Source organism: Taudactylus pleione, unplaced genomic scaffold (genome assembly GCF_031769625.1).
Source record: "Taudactylus pleione unplaced genomic scaffold, aTauple2 ptg000129l, whole genome shotgun sequence".
Lineage (NCBI taxonomy): Eukaryota > Metazoa > Chordata > Amphibia > Anura > Myobatrachidae > Taudactylus > Taudactylus pleione.
Genome location: NW_028284531.1, coordinates 399187 through 417224, shown reverse-complemented (window position 1 = coordinate 417224; position 18038 = coordinate 399187). Strand labels below are relative to the sequence as shown.

The 18038-nt window shown below is 42.4% G+C and overlaps 1 protein-coding gene across 1 annotated transcript in view; it reads right to left on the bottom strand.

Annotated features, from left to right (window-relative positions):
• Nucleotides 1–18038, bottom strand: part of AP4E1 (adaptor related protein complex 4 subunit epsilon 1) — a 64438-nt gene that overhangs the window by 16839 nt on the left and 29561 nt on the right. The window contains exons 11-15 of the mRNA XM_088472775.1: nucleotides 11371–11510; nucleotides 10722–10834; nucleotides 7834–7952; nucleotides 2488–2790; nucleotides 882–996 (exon numbers count right to left, since the gene is read on the bottom strand). Coding sequence (XP_088328901.1) covers nucleotides 882–996; nucleotides 2488–2790; nucleotides 7834–7952; nucleotides 10722–10834; nucleotides 11371–11510 — 790 coding nt within the window. The remainder of the gene's footprint in view (nucleotides 1–881; nucleotides 997–2487; nucleotides 2791–7833; nucleotides 7953–10721; nucleotides 10835–11370; nucleotides 11511–18038) is intronic.

Sequence of the window (18038 nt, the reverse complement as noted above, 5' to 3'; positions counted from 1 at the left end):
AGCCGGGATATAAACTACATCCCATACGCAGCTGGTGGCCCTCCTCAGCTATCTCTGCAGCCAGGGAATTTGTAACCAGGGATCAGCAGCAGAATTATTTTGTTATGATAGAAATCCTGCTTTGTGTATTGTCCAAGCCACTTTTGAAAATAATGAGTATTATTATAAGCATTAACGTTGACAAATTAAAAGGCAGTGGTGCGACACCATTTATTAATATCATGTCTCGTATATACACTTTACTTAATGTATTTGCTCCTGCTGATGGTTTTAATAAAAATCGAGTGCGTAAAAAAAAAAGTCAGTGGTGCACTTGCATGTATGGCCAGGCAATATTTTAGCACAATATTTAGCGCAACTGGGGCTGTGCTACTCTGGATGGAAATAGTGGCAGAAGTAGGGAGTGAGCAATGATGCCCATATTTACTGCAAGTTGGACTATTGTTACTGCTGGTTGATAAATTGGGCAGTTTTTTCCACTGCTGACATTTGACTGGGCAATATTTTCCCAGTGGGCTATTATCCCAAAGCAATCATGCTCGCTAGGATAACCTCCTATATCTGGTATATGTGGCTGCACAATAGGGATCCACTAAAAGAGAAGTTTTCCTCTACTGTTTGGTAAACCAAAGCAAATATTCTACCTTTCTTCATAATGATATAGCTGCTGGCTGCACACACTGAGGTCTATGGATCACACTACATTTCAACTGGTCAAGCAAGCAATATGGCACCTGCCTTACTATTAAATGTAAATATGCAGAGAAATTAGGTTCGTTATGAGACACAGCTAGTAAATTAAATGAACAGAAAATCTGTCAGCCTGTTGTAATGGATATCCTGAAATAACTAGTTACTGCTGGGCTACAATGACCACATACCTTTTTCCCGGGACAGCTTTTCCTCTTGGCGCTGGTGACGAGGCTTGTAGGGCGCAGCGCCTTTACCAAGAGCCTCGGCCACAAATCCATCCAGAAACGACAGAGAGGCATCAACCTGGAATAATATAGAAAACCTGGTTTACTCTTCTGTCTGTATTATGATCCCTCTGATTTACTAGGTTTGAGGTTTATAAATAAAAGATTTATTAATCATGTGTGCATTAACTGTATGCACAGTAAACATATTAGAAAAGGTAATAAAACAGGGCTGTATCATCCACATACTGTAGGTAAACTAGCCACTCGTTTAAGCTGGATAAAACACTTGTACAATTACACTTTCAATGCAAGCTTACTTTCTATATCACTTACGTTCCGATTACAGTGCCGATACGCACAAACACACCTATACAATCTAACTTGCGATCTTTGACCTCCATCTGTCTAAAATATCTGCTGGAAAGACACAAAGGCGGTGCTTCTGCTGGAGGAGCATTGGACAGAAAGGTGGAAAGTGCATACACCTGATCTTTCAATGTGACCAGTTTTCTTCCTAAAAACATAATGGAAGGTGTGCACACACGCTTAACAGATCGAATGAACCGGTGAGGAATCGAAAGAACGGGCCAACCGTTGTATAAGCGTGTACCCAGCTTAAGAGTGTTCAGGGTACAGATTACAATCATTATGTTCATTATATTTGTCACTTACTGCCAATTTTTTTCAGAAAACGATGTGTGATTGGGGTTGCGTGAGTTTGGATACAGAGACAAGAGCACGTGCAAGTGTGATGAACAGATTTGGGGTTTTATAAATCACCAACCCCTCAGTACAAGTGTAATAAACGATTACAAAAAGTGTGGACAAGCTGATAAAGAAAGCAGTTTATACAGATGTGTCCTCACACAGGTTTGCTGCAGTCGCGTCAAACAGCCCCTTCCGATGCACAAGGTCCCGTGAGTCTCTGCTAGCGCTGGGCATCTTTTATTGCAGAAGATAGAACCCAACAGCAGACTGTCCGGATTCATTTGATATGTAACACTTGTATATCTGTGTGCGGCTGAGTCTCTCAATCTATATACAAAGTGCTAAGATGCAGCAGCCGCAGCTTTTTCCCAAGTTCCGTTGTGCTTCATATCCAGACTCAGTTGCACACAGATATAATGAATCAGTGCGGTCTCCTGGTGAGTACTAGTCGCATCGTATTGTAACTAAAATGCATTTTCGTCAGAAAAGACACCTGGCGTAAGTTGCACGGGACCTGGCAGCCCACTCATAGCAGACATCTGACGCTGCGTGGTGTATTGAGGCTAGATGCTTGATGACACATCTGTATATAGGGAAGGGTATAAAATAAATGAAATTACTGTCATTTCACCAAAATTTCTTGTAAGTAGGGAAATACTCTTATTGAGAGAGCCAGACAATCTATCCACCCCCCAGTTCCTCAAACAGCAATACAAACCTAGCACAGAAATATTCCATCATGTCTGATACCATGCATGAGTAAGACTGCACCACTGAAAAAGACCTCTCTGCACCTTTAATTCCCGTCATGCTAGATTACTTGGCAGATTTAAACAAAGGCTATTAAACCCATATTTACCAATATATCTTCACAGCTGGAGTTGAGTGGAAAAAGTCTCTGCATTAGAGGCTTGTCTTCCCGCAGTGCATTTAATTCACAGGCCTGCTGCCTCATATCCGTGTCCAGACAGGTTGAGAATTCTTGGATTAGTTTATCCACTACTGAAGAATGTGGAGTGATCGCAACCAGCTTTGTTATGGCAGCCACAATCCAGGCCTTTGTTTCAGAGGTAACATAGTTTTGCAGAACAACACTGTTTAGCTTTGCTATTACTAATTCTGTAGCGATGTGCTTTGCCAGGTAGGTATATTCTCCAAGCACCTGTGAAGAGTAAAGCAGTAAGTCAGCAAATGGGAAACTGCAATATTTGCTTGCTATATTATGAGCATTATAGTCATATTGTATAAAACCATCATATACATTATCAATTTTACCTCACAGCACTTGGGTTCGATTCGCACCAAGGCCTTAATTGCTTGGAGTTTGCATGTTCTCCCCCCACAATTCATAAACACATTGGTAATGTTAATTGGATTCTGACAAAAAAATTAACCCTAGTGTATATATGTGTGCATGCGACAGAGAATATAGATTGCAAGCTCCACAGGTGCAGGGGCTGATGTGAATGGCCAAATATTCTCTGTAAAGTGCTGCTGTGTGTGTGTGTGTGTGTGTGTGTGTGTGTGTGTGTGTGTGTGTGTGTGTGTGTGTGTGTGTGTGTGTGTGTGTGTGTGTGTGTGTGTGTGTGTGTGTGTGTGTGTGTGTGTGTGTGTGTGTTACAAATAATTGTTAACACATTATATTAAAAATAAATATATGAAAACATCAACAGGGCACACGTACGCCAACACTTTGCTAGGTGCACAAGGGCCCTCATTCAGAGCCGCACGTTAACAACAGTACGCTCGTTGCGTTCCGATGTTGACTAACCGCGCATGCGTCGGTGTTACACTGCGCATGTGCGTACGGCAGATTGCGTTTTTTTTTTCTCTCGTTCCTAAAATAGCGTACAGGAAGTGACATGTCAAATGTGATTGACAGAACAGGGCGTTTTTGGGTGTTGACGGGGGTGGAGATGAAAAAACGCAGGCGTGGCGAGGCGTTTTTGGGGCGTACATACATTAGCAGATGCGAACGTCAAATGTGTTCGGACCGTCTCATACGTCACTGGAACATCCGCTTTCCCTTCAAAATGCTCGCACAGCTTAGGGTCAGGATTACTCGACCACATTGGCGATGGCCTTCTCCTCCGTCCCGGGACTCAACGATGGTGCTGCGATTAATCGCGGCTGGTCAGTAAAGTAATTAGTGTTGGATTGAAAACCGGCTTGGTATGTGTTTGGAAAGCAGTTTATTGGGATAGCACAAAAGCGTACGCAGGTGGAAATCAGAGCTGCTAATGTCATGATTACACAATCAATTAGCGTACATTTTTGGTGTTTTATTTTGGCCACAATTTGTTGGTTATGGCCTATTGTAACAATAATGTCATCATGTTTTAATTAGCTCCCCTTTTTTTTGGTTTACTGTGGAATTTGCATCGCTATGTGATTTTTTAAACGTTCCTTAAAGAGGCCTTTTTTTTTTTTTAAGAGGGTCAGTTTTTGCCTTTAGGGCCAGGATTAAATGTAACCCATTTGTACAATAATGTCACAATACAATCTCAGTTTTTTTTTTTAAATTTATTGTATAAACACCAACAAATTGGCCTAATATTTTTTGGCCTTTTTTTTGTGGCAAAGATATTTGTTAAAAAAATAAAAAAAACCAAAAAATAAGCCAAATAGGAGTAGAATGAATAAATCAGAAAGAGAGGGAAAACATGCACACGCAGATATGAGTACAAATAATAAATAGGACAGACAGGAAAACATGCACACGCAGATATGAGTACAAATAAGAAATAGGACAGACAGGAAAACATGCACACGCAGATATGAGTACAAATAATAAATAGTACAGACAGGAAAACATGCACACGCAGATATGAGTACAAATAAGAAATAGGACAGACAGGAAAACATGCACACGCAGTTTGCCCCACAAACACAAACATTAAAACCACAATACATAACACTTACTTTCCAGGATCTGCATGCGAAAGCATGCCAGCAAGCGGGGCGTTCGCCGTTGCAGGTCGGACCACCTGCGCTCCAGCTGCCCGATGTTGCGGCGTGAGCCGAAGGACCGCAGGCGGGACCGTGCCTCCGCATACGCGGAGCGCTTCTGCCGGTTGGTCATGGGTTGAGGTTGGCTGGTGATCCGGCGATCCATGACCTCCGTAAGCACCAGCAGCTCGCGCCTGGTGAATGCGGAGGCTCTCATGATGGCAATGGTGTTTTTCTTAAAAAACATTTTTGATAAAGTGTGTAAAAATTTACTGATTGGCTAATGTATTTTGGAAATTAACAGGAGCAATTTTATTGGTTAGTGTATGAGTCATGTGTTCGACAGGGCCAGAAATCTCTGGAGAGTTATGATAGGCTTGATGCAGTGACATGCGTAAGCAAATTTAAATAAAGAAATGAACCCAGAGAAATATGCGGGGATCCACAGCAATAGAACAATTGTTTAATTGTGGTTCACATGTTTTTTGAACAATAAAAGCGAATGTTTCATCCGTACGTATTCTGCGGGTAAACACAAACACGGACAAGAGTAAAGTTTCTTGCATTGTGTTGAAAAAAAACAAACAATTAAGCTAATTGATACATTGATTGGCATGATACGATTGATGGAGGTAGGCAGAATAAAGGAGCAGGTAATCGACATCTGACAAGGCCACTTCCTGTTTATACTTGTGCGTGCGTTCCTTTCAAGCCATTTCGGGGATGTACGCTCGCTATTTCGTACGCTCGTTAGTTAGAGGAGGGGTCGTCAGAGTTTAGGGAGGAATTTTAGATGCGAACGAAAATACGAGCGAGCCATTGAATTTAAATATTTTTGTACGTACGCCTAACGTACGTGCGCCCGCTTGCGAGTGGGTCTGAATGAGGGCCAAGGTCTGTTCTGAACTGAATGCCCAATTACAACCCAGTTACGACCTTTTAGTCTTAAGGAGAGAGGTGTCTGGTTTGCCCGCTAAACTGCATCACCCATAGTTGCATACACTTTGTTCCGGAGCACGCAGACTACATCCAAATCGGGTGAACGGTGTAGGAATTACAACGGTTTCTATATGTGCCTCCCACTTTTTAAGGGGCCAAAAGTAATGGGACTATCAACTCAAAAGCTATTTCATGGACAGGTGTGGGCTATTCCCTCGTTATTTCATTATCAATTAAGCAGGTAACAGGTCTGGAGTTGATTCTAACTGTGACATTTGCATTTGGAATCAGTTGCTGTCGACTCTCAATATGACATCCAAAGAGCTGTCACTATCAATGAAGCAAGGCATCAGTAGGCTGAAAAATCAAAACAAACCCATCAGAGAGATAGCAAAAACATTAGGTGTGGCCAAATCAACTGTTTGGAACATTAAAAAGAAAGAACGCACCAGAGAGCTCAGCAACACCAAAAGACCGGGAAGACCACGGAAAACAACTGTGGTGGATGACAGAAGAATTATTACCCTGGTGAAGAAAAACCCCTTCACAACAGTTGGCCAAATCAAGAACACTCTCCAGGAGGTAGGTGTATATGTGTCAAAGTCAACAATCAAGAGAAGACTTCACAAGAGTGAATATAGAGGGTTCACCAGAAGATGAATACCATTGGTGAGCCACAAAAACAGGAAGACCAGATTAGAGTTTGCCAAACAACATCTAAAAAAGCCATTACAGTTCTGGAACAACATCCTATGGACAGATGAGACAAAGATCAACTTGTACCAGAGTGATGGGAAGAGAAGTGTATGGAGAAGGAAAGGAACTGTTCATGATCCAAAACATACCACCTCATCAGTGAAGCATGGTGGTGGTAGTGTCATGGCGTGGGCATGTATGGCTGCCAATGGAACTGGTTCCCTTGTAATTATTGATGATGTGACTGCTGACAAAAGCAGCAGAATGAATTCTGAAGTGTTTCGGGCAATATTATATGCTCATATTCAGTCAAATGTTTCAGAACTCATTGGACGTCGCTTCACAGTGCAGATGGACAATGACCCGAGCATACTGCAAAAGCAACCAAAGAGTTTTTTAAGGTTAAAAAGTGGAATGTTATGCAATGTCCAAGTCAATCCCCTAACCTGAATCCGATTGAGCATGCATTTCACTTAATGAAGACAAAACTAAAGGGAAAATGCCCCAAGAACAAGCAGGAACTGAAGACCTTTGCAGTAGAGGCCTGGCAGAGCATCACCAGGGATGAAACCCAGCGTCTGGTGATGTCTGTGCGTTCCAGACTTCAGGCTGTAATTGCCTGCAAAGGATTTGCAACAAAGTATTAAAAAGTGAAAGTTAGATTTAGGATTGTTTAGTTTGTCCCATTACTTTTGGCCCCTTAAAAAGTGTGAGGCACATATAGAAACCGTTGTAATTCCTACACCGTTCACCGGATTTGAATATAATTACCCTCAAATTAAATCTGAAAGTCTGCAGTTAAAGCACATCTTGTTTGTTTCATTTCAAAGCCATTGTGGTGGTGAATAGAGACCAAAATATGAAAAGTCTGTCAATGTCCCAATATTTATGCACCTGACTGTAGACTTGCATTCAACTCTGTATCAGCCTCATAGCTTTCCAAGAGTAATAAAGAATTGTAAGTAGGAAAGGGAAAGTTAGGGCAGTTACTTTGCGGGAGAGCTGTCATTAAAAGTAGATAAGAATCCATCTGATGTACATCTGTAGCTAGCACAAGTTCTTTGGAGCGCTCCCTTTAGTAGGAGTGTTCCATTATGATGAATTGCCCCTTTAGAAGGATAAATGACACGTCCTGCAAACGCCATTACAACCGGATATCCCGCTGAAGAGAGGATACCTGACCTGGGAAACAGGCAATGGGGGGGGGGGGGGGGATTTCAATAGATTAATACACCTAGGCAACAGGACTGCATAACTAAGTCATCAGATTAATAGGTAAGTAAGCCAGCCCCATCTCAGAACAAGAGCCTAAGCAACCTCAAAGCATAGTAGTTATTATTTTAATTAAACAAATCCTCAACTAATTAAAGCAAAAGCCTCTCCGCACATTTACTGTAAGCAGATTTTAAACTTTGCAATTCGTGACATTTTTAATATTGTACTTATTTTTAAGATCCTCTGCTAGCAAGTAAGGAGTGTATAATTGGAAGTTAGCCAGTGTGAAAAAGCCAATTTACATGGATGCTCAGAAGCGAATGGCCCGGCCTATGAATAGAAAATGCTAATGTCTGCTCCGTGTATCCCAGCACAAAGAGCGGTTTTTTACTAATATCTTCCTCACCCAGCTGATAACCTGTAGGAAGCGCTGAGGATAATGCACATTCTCCATTTCCAGCAAAGCAAGATAAGACTGCACTGCATACAGCCTCAGCTGTCCATCTTCCTTTTCATCAGCAAAACCTGGGGAGTTAGAAAAAAAAATGATATATTTTAAACACAGAGCTCAGGCTGGACAAAGGGCTGGACAAACTTTCCTCACCATGTTAAATTGCAAAATAGTCAGGCTCAGGTTATTATGCAAAATGGTGTGCATGTGGGCACGACAATCCCAGAGGCAGCGGATTACATAATGTTTATAGCAATTCTGCAGCCTGCAGGTCTTTAGCTAGATAGTAAAAATGCTGCTAGAGGCTCAAGAGAGAAATAGAAGAGATACAAAAGCAGAAATGAAAATAAAGAGTATATGGTAAAGAGGAGCTAGGTCTGAGCTTGCAAAACATAGAAGATTTGATAAATATATTTTACCATTTGAAAAAGGAAATGTACGTTCAAGAAGAAATGTATTATGTGCATATGCTACCTCCACAGTGCAATGGGGGTATGCGGGTTTATTGGAGAAAAAAAAAAAATTACATTTTGTTGAAATGATATTTTAAAAACAATTGTCATTGAGAGAACAGTGCACTAAAAAGATCATGTATAAATAGATTTAATACACTGCTGTTTTATGGCCTTGGGACGATCATATACAGATGCACAGATGTGCCCACATACACCTATCCTTAAATTGTGCCAAACAGCCATTGTTTGCCTCACCACAAAAAGCTGCCGTGCCATGCAACTTTTTCTTAAAACAAGAGTCTTAGGACCTCATTCAGAGTCGGTCGTTGCGGCCGCACGGTCGTACGCCACCGATGTTCGCTATACTGCGCATGCGTAAAGTTCGCAATGCGTGTGCGCAAACTAGCCGCTACGATCAGAAATTTCTCTCTCCTTGAACACAGCCAGGTCGGTAGTTTGAGTGACAGATTGAGGCATTTGTGGGTGGTAACAGGGGAAGGTGCTTGAAAACGGGGGGAGTGGAGATCCGAACGCAGGCGTGCCTAATTATGCGAACTGCGTTTTATGGGAGTGCATACGGTTTATGGGAGTGCATAATTAACAAAGTAGCGTCATGGCACATGGGACATGAGAGGTTTTTACACTGACATGATTGTAGAGCTTAAGAGAGGGGATGGTCAACCTTAAGCTCTACGACCAGTTTCGATGGTCTCGATTAATCCTTATATGCCCGGAGATGACGTGCAATGCGTACGAGAAGGGGGCGTATTTTTTTGAATTCCGACCGCTTCCTCCCCTTGGTCGGCCAGCTACCGATCCGAACTTAGGGACGCAACTTGCGAGGGAATCGTTTGAATATCCGGCCCCTTTTCCCGTACGACCGTGCGGCCGCTTTGACCGACTCTGAATGAGTTCCTTAATCTGCTACTTTAAGAAATAAATATTTTTTATACTAATAGCAAATTAGGATGCAAAATTCAGAACACCGTACAATATGGGTAAAAAGGCAAAAGACTGAGGTCCTATACTAGCGTCTCGCATCACCCATCATTGTGCTTAATCTGCTACTTTATATCAATTCCTTTGCTATATAAAACTAATCCTAACCACTTAGGGCCTGATTCAGGGATGTACACTAATCCGACAGTTAGTGCACATCTCCAATGTTTTGGGGTCAGCACACTTGCAGAACAGTTCCTGCATTCTTGCTTGCAGACCCCCCCCCCCAAGCCACAGCATGATTGACATGTTGCAGCGTTTAGGACGCAGAGGGTGGCGTGGCTGGCCACCGTCGTCCCCGTATTCAGGAGGGACGAGGCCAGGGTCTGCGCAGTTTTCCAGTACCCAGTCATGCTGCGGTAAGCTTCAGCTTCTGCAGCCTGGCCAAAAGAGCAACCATTGCAACCGATGGTCGTGACAATGAGCCCAGGCTGCAACCTCGGTCACAGTACAGGGATTGCAGATGCAACAAGGAGGTGTCCATTTTCTACAGACACCTCCTTCTGCATTAGCAATTTAGATGGATGGAACTGCACAGCTGCTTGTGTGCGGCTCTGCAATTCAGTCCATCTCTGAAGAAGGCCCTCAGGGGATGTAGTTAGTATCCCGGTGGTTGGGATGCTGGCGCTCAGAATAGCGGTGCCAGAATCCTGACCACTGGCATCCCGACTGTAAATATTAGGGTTAGGGGAGGGTTAGGTTTAGGGGTTAGGCACTAGGGGAAGTGTTAAGGTTAGGCTGCAGGAGCGGGAGGTTAGGGGTAGGCTGGTTAGTGTTCGGCTGCGGGAGGGGAGAGTTAGGGTTAGGCTACAGGGAGGGAGGGTTAGGCTGCAGGGAGGGAGGGTTAGGGTACTTATCTAGTTGGGTCGGGATTCTGACTTTCAGGATGATGCCGTCAGTATAGTGATTGCTGGCATCAATACCGCCGGGATCCCATACCCAACCCGGCCTTTAGGACACTATTAGCAAATTAAGATGCAAAATTCAGGAAAAAAGCACTCAAACACAATACATGCCAGGCGTCCCATGTCATATGGCATAAAAAGGATGGGTATATATCAGGACACATCTGTATAGTGCCGTTTTGATCAGTCAGTTTGGTCATTGGAAAGAAAACTGGCCAACCATTCTACCTAGATGGGTTCTCATACCAGATTAAAATTAGTCTGACACGAGATTGATTTGGCATGAGATAAAAGAAGAGACACGAGAAGGTTTCTACAAGCAAGAAGGGACCAATGTCTGTATTACTTCCAGTCCAGCTCACAGAATCACAAGTAAAAGAATAAGAAAACCGTCTGTTACAAATGAATACACCTTTGTTTCTGAATGGAGATCTGGTAGACATACATTTATCAGGAGCTGTACACAGTATACAGAGATTCTCACCTTCAGCCAGCAGTCGGAGGAAGTTGTTGGGAATATCATGGTGCACCATATCTCCACCAATAGAAAATACTACATTCATGGTCTCAACAAACCACTGGTTATTTGGGGAATATGTGACAATAAGGTGAAGAAAAACATTTTTTAATTGAGAACCACCCCCCCCCCCCACACACACACTAATCAATATGACTTAAAGATAGTTGTATACTAAAGCACAATAACATAAATACAAACAGATGTATCTATCGCAAATTTTGGAACTTGGGGAGTTTGGCAGCTAAGGGAGGAATTCAATCAGGCATGGGGTTTACCCCGCTATGAATTGCACATGCTGCCCAATTTAATTAGCGGTGGGAACCCCGTGCGCCAAGCCCCAGAGGCAGGATTTTTCCTCGCAGAATAATCCATGTTAAAATGCAGACTCTTACCGCAAGGGGAAACCTGTAGATTCCAGCACTTTGAGCGAAATCTATTGGTTAGAGCGCGTTAACCCATGATTTACCACAAGGGGTAAATGCCAATTAATTGAATAACTCTAGGCATGAGTGATAGCTCAATGTAATATCAGTTTATTCTACATCATATTGTAACTTTAACTATATACTTTATTTTCAAACAGAACAACAGTGGAATGTTTTAAAAAGGATATTTTTCAGCTAAGTCTGCAATTTTTCCAGCCAATGCAATTACAGTATATTTATCATTGCTTTGCATCAAATATTCCAGCATTTTCTGTACTATAACAGTGACATTCCGGTCATTAGTGATTCGGTAGAGAAGCTCCAGGGTCTAAAAAACACAGCACCAAGAAAGTAATGAGAATGCAGTAAGGTTTTGCAAAATATGGGACACAAGATGATTAAAAATACTGTGGCGAACTCAAGGAGGGAAATTACGGAAAGCTGCAGAGTCTCCTAGTTAAAAATTCTTCAATTATCTAAGCAATTCATTAAATAAAGTAATAATATTGTCCAATCATGAAAGAGATGAAACCACAGGACTGGATTCAGAGTTGTATGTAAAGGTGCCCATCCACTAGACAATTTAATTGAGCGATTGAACAATATCGTTGTCATTCATAAATAGTTTGCAAATCGTTTGAAAAAAGGTCTAAAACGACCAGCGATGCGGGCTCCCGCTGGTCGTTTAGACATCTGTCATCGGGCAAACATGCTGGACAACCTGATGATAGTGTCAGGTTCAGCATGTTTGCAGATGGATTGATTGTGCCTACACTGGACGACTGCTCGTTCAGAGCAGACTCGTCAGACTGACAAACGACTGTACAATTACAATGTCGTAGTCGTGCAGTCGTTTTCCTGTCTTCTAGTGGATGGGCACATTAAGTGTACTTTGCAGACAGATCTTGAGATTTTTAGCAACATATGTGCATATTGCAGGGCCTGCGCACACAACTATGGGCAACTACCTACAAGTCAGAGTTGTACGAATCTCAGCTAAATATCTACTTGCAGCCAAGTGCAGAAAACTGCGCGTTCACACAGAGGAGAAGAGTACTCCTAGCACAGGACAGGACTGTGGGCTATTCATAGGTGAGCCTACAGAGAGATCCGGCTGATTCAGAAGATGGATCACTTCAACCAAGGACAGGGCTGGTGCAAATGTGCACTGATAATGATGAAGGCTACTGGATGTATATAGGCGGTGCAGCTGTATAGAGGGTGCCATCTTTGAATACAGGCAGAGATCTGCATTTTTCCCCAAGTAAACAATGCGCAAGGTTCTGTACAATCAGGCCCATAGAGTCCCGTCATGAAAAGACTAGAACAGTATCTTCATCATGGAAAGAATAAACCATAGTGCCTACTCTTATTTGGCTGCCTATATATGAAGCAGCGACTGGAGCGCCTCAGGAGCAGCCCGTTTCTATGTCAATTTCTATATTTATTCCTTATTTATTAAGTCGGATCAAGAAAAGATGACGATTTTAGATGGGAATTTATTGGGGTACCCTAGCCAAATATCTTAACTGTTATCAGCTTTTGAAATAAGAAAGTTTGCAGTATATCATCCCTTTGACAAAAGAGAAGTGTCGATAAGATATTTAGGGGGTATATTTACTAAAGTGAGAGTGTTTAGAAATGGAGATGTTGCCCATAGCAACCAATCAGATTCTAGGTATTATCTTCTAGAAGGTGCTAGTGACATGTTAAGTAGAATCTGATTGGTTGCTATGAGTAACATCTCCATTTCTAAAAACTCTCCCTTTAGTAAAAATACCCCTAATGGCCCATACACACTGGACGATCAGACGACGATCAGATATCGTTGTCTGATCGTCCTGCATGTGCTGGATGTTCGATATCGAACATCCAGCAACATGCACCAACCCCAAAACTACGTAATGACCCGCGATCGCGGGTCCCTATAGTAAACAGGCTATCGACCAGGTTGGCCTGCTTGCACGGGCGATGGTCGATATATCGACCATCCGTGTTCGCGCAACGACCATCCTTTGGTCGTTGGAGAGGTTCAAAAAAAGGATGATATAAACGATCAAACTATATCGTTATCGTTTATATCGTCCTTTTAATCTGACCGTGTGTATGCACCATAAGAGTTAAATATTTAACATGATACATTGGTTATGGAGAAAAATGTAGTTATTATTGGACAATCCTCATCTGAGGTGCACTCCTCAAGCTGATATTCATCATTCAGTATACTGGCAGGTAAATGGAAGTGCAGTTGCCAGGTTACTAGCCCTGCATGCTGATTCGTTTCTGCCTGCGGGTGGTACGAAGTATCTGGGGAAGAAGAGATCACGTCAAAGCGCACAGTATTCTATTATTCTTTATTTTACTAGTTTATTGCAATCTGCCCTCTTCTGCGGCAGCCCCTGAAGAGGAGAGACTGGAGCTCTGTGCTATCTGTTCTTTACACAGGAAATTTGCCTCAAGGGGTGGTTAATATAAGAAAAAATACAAAACGCTCCCATGTGGTACAATGCTATCAAATAAGATTGTATACATTAAATGTTTTTGTCAGTCAGGGGGACAGTGGGCCATGGCATACAGAGCATCCTCTAATATGTTGACAGTTTAAGTAATTCTAAATCATTTATGCTGCTTCCCTTTCATCTCCTCTTCCTGTAGAAAACACAGTTATATTTCTAACCAAGCCCCATAGGACAGAAACAAAAAGAAATTAAAACAAATAGAAGCAACTCCATTGCTGAAGAAAAAAATATTTAACCTAGATAAACTTTTAACAGGAAAACTACAGCATATATGGGGGAGCACTCAGGGCCTGATTCATGTATGCAATGCCGATGTGAACGCAGTTTGGAGATTATCGGTAATCTGCGCACGCAACATGTTTCATTACCGATGTCAGTGAGGATTTATTCGCAAAGGGATTGACAGGAAGGGCCATTTTGTGGTAGGCAATAGGGAGGTGGTCACACAAACGCAGGTGTTTCGCAACAGTTTTTAGGGCGTCTGTGTCTGCAACTTCGATCCCGTACGCCGTTCCGGAATTGCAAAGGCACTTGTGTGGCTTTGCATTTCTGTCCACTGCTGAATTAGCCCCAATGTCCAATAAGTGAAGATATCAATCTTCTCCAACAGAAAGATTTTGGGTCAGTGCAGGAAAAACAATATGATGATTCAAGTGCAACTTAGAAAACACATTAGGTTGAAAAGATAGTATCATTTGGAGAACAGCCTCTAAACTGCTCATGTCAAATCAGATGTGAGATTTGCAAAAGAGTTCACACCTCTGACAGCCTTCGGCCGTGGAAATGGCCAGGATAAATAACATTTCAACTTCTCTATCTCTAGTGGCACAATAGGAGGTTGTTATGCTCTCAATAATAAATTCATGTCTGAGAGGAGGATGCAATGTGCCACACTCTACAAAAAGATCTTCACTTGCTGTAGGAATGCCTGCCTCTTTTTGAAGACAATCCAAACCTTTAAGGAACTCAATTTTGTCCCATTATCTAGTTGTGGTTGGAACTTTTCTGGTGTGAGGGACCAGTCTCTGGAGTCCAAGACATACCTGCTGAGATAACTGCCCCCCAGTTTTCCAATCCTGGTATGAACACTATGGCCTGAACATTTTGTTCTTGCCAGTGCCTGATCCTGATGGTTTCCTTCATTTTTAAGGCGGCATTCTGTGCCTCCTTGATGATTTGTATACTTCACTGCGGTGACATTGTTTGACTGCATCCTTATGGATTTTCCAGCAATAGAAAACTCCTCTAAACTGCAACATTTTGGAACATTCTTAATTTGGGAGCCTACTAATCTATGAAATCTGAAAGCGGGTGTCTGTCTTTACAATTGTTCAAATTGATTTGGCAAAAACTCAGCACTTGATAAGGTGGTCATCTCTCATTCTTGGAGACAGACCAATGGGTTTTCTGGTCAAGTGAACATACACCTTGATTCATAATGAGATTTGAAACACCTTGGAAAGACCATATTTACTAGTTATTCCATACAGTAAGAACAGACATCCACCCGAGAGCCAAAAAATACTGTACGATTGTGTGTACAATAGGCTATTTTGTCCCCTGGAATAATCACCCTCTTCTGTCTGGAATTGAAACTGCAGACTCAGGGCCTGATTCACTACGGATCGCTATTGTGATCGCAGCTGCGATTATGCATGCAGACCAGTTGCAAAAATATGCTAATTACTGTAATCGCATGCCATCGCAGGCCAACACAAAGACGCTAACTTCCCCTTTCTCACATCCGTAATACCTTGCAAGTCAGGAAAAACATCGGTACCATCAAGTAACATTGGAGCCTCACGCACAATTACACAAGGTCAGACCTTACTCAGAAATTGCTAACCTTCCTGTACGCAGTGACATATCAAGCTGCATATGCCATCACAGTGGCTAATTTATGCACGCCCCTGTAACAGCGATTAAATGCACTGACAAGCCTGCGTTTTGCCGACCACTCTCCCGTCAACAACCCCAAACGCTCACTTCCTGTCAATCACTCTGTGATGGGGCTGCGTTGTCTCTGCGATCGCAGAGATGCCTTTGCGCACTGCGATGTATATGTATGTGCAGTACTCAACAATCGGCCGTCTGTGTACGCAATCGCAATAGCGATCCATAATGAATCAGGTCCTCAGTAAAAACAGCCTCTGCATAGAAACCACATTGTATTTCTAGCAATTGATAATACAACCACGGTTTTGTAGCATCTGTGCCATCTCCTTGCAGTGCACCCAAAGCCATTTAGGAGCCTTGATCAAGATATCATTCAGATCGTGGGTATTCATCACTCCTCCTCGACCATGATTACTGCCATATCAAATGTCAGAGCATGACTGAACTGCACATCTGAGAAGGCATTGGTGACCTTCCGATCCAACAACAAGTTTCAGCAGAAACTCTTCCCCCTGTGTTCTACTGGCGATAACCAGGATGTGGCAAGCAACGCGAATAGCTGGTGGCATGGTCTGCCACTTTTGTACAGGGAGACTGCTAGTGCAGAGTACAGTGGTACGGTGTAGAGACCAATGATGAATCCCTGGATCCATCATGCTGCTCACCCAGGAATCTCAAGTGGAACACAGCCCCTGATGTCAGTAAAGAAGCAGACAGCTACTGCAGTCACTACTGGGTGTGCAGAATGCCGGTCATTAAAACAGTTTGTGTGAGGACTTGGTCACCGGCTGCTTAGCAGATCACAAAAGTTTATGTTTTTGCTGTCCTCCTGCAAGCCTTTTAAGCATCCTCTTCCATGGCCCTCTTGTCCCAAGCCAAGGCTAAATTGGGTCTTAAGAAATACCAGCCAGTATATAATAGATTTTAGAAAGGTCTTGAACATTCCTTTCTTTGGCAAGAGCTAAAACGATCAGCAACCTGTGTGTAACATGAAACTTACATTCAGACTTGGTCTAATTGCTGATAGCAAGGAAAGGTAAGTAACTGGTTATTCTTCCTCTTAAACAGTGTATCTCCAGACTCCTTGCTGTCCTGGATATGTAGTACCTGGCAAACCACCCACACTAAATCATCCAACCCATGCCATCTTGCAGAGTCTTCATCAAAAACATGAGGATTCCTTAATGTCCAATTCCTCTGTTACCATCCCCAGGATGGGCCCAAGAAAGAGCTCAGAGGTTTCCATGATTTAGCCAGTGAGATGTTATCTAATTGTAAAGCGCAACGGAATATGCTGCGCTATATAAGAAACTGTTAATAAATAAATAAATAAATCTAAAATTTGCTATAACTTTTACAAGACCTTATACCAACTCAGATATTGAACTGTAACGTCTTGTAAAAATGGCTAAGAACCCTGCTGACCCCTGGCCATTTATATTTAGGTGTATGGGGTAAGTCACTTAAGATTCAATTAAAGATGGAGAGTATGGTCCCTTTGCCTACAACTATGCAAGCTCTCCATTATTTATTGCTGAAAACAAGATGAATGCACAGTGCCTGCTTTAGACTGATATTCAGTACAGAGCTGGAATCAGTCGAGGAGGATGTATATTTTATGGTGCCTGGAGTCTACACCACCTTACCAGGGCCAAGCATGTTAGCTTATGCTGCAAGCGACTGCGCCTAGTGTGGGGCATCCTTTTAAAGGATTGCCTCCAAATGACCCAGCTCTGTGCGCCTAGCAGCACTTACATTGTGGTTTTTCACCCCAACCCCCCTTAAATGTGTTCGAATATCATTGAAAATGAAACAGATTTTTTGTGTTGGGCTGTGTAATTCCTTAAAGTGCCAGCATCCTAAAGGAGGCTATACACCGCCTGGTCCAGTGTCCCCCAGTAGCTAAATGAGAAATAAATAAAACTACTCATCATAAGGAAAAATTACTTTTATTTGAATTGTTCAGAACGCAAAAAATATGTAATAGAAGTTTTACATTACATATGAATAATAATTATAACAAATTATGACTACATTTATGGTTACTTCCATTTCACATGAAGTTACATTTGCCCACTGTTTTATTTTACCATGATTTAGATATGATTAAAAAAAAAAAGTCATGGGTTGCAAGGCGGTATTTCTTATAGTAAGGGAGAGGATTGTGCTTCAGTCATCATCAGTTACTAAATTAGTGTGCAGTTTTTTATATTACTTTGTTTATAACGCCCTGAAGATAAGCAGGGCATGGTACGCTGTGTGTTAGCTGGGCACAGTGCTAATTTTTCTAGGGATATCCCTGCTGCGGAATGTTTATACATGTGTGCAGGAGGGGAACCTGGAGCGATGACCTGCGGCAGCCAATGGAGTTCACTGTAAGAGGAGCAACACAAATTCTATCACCAATAGGAGCACTGGACAAGTGGGCCAGAAAAATGGTT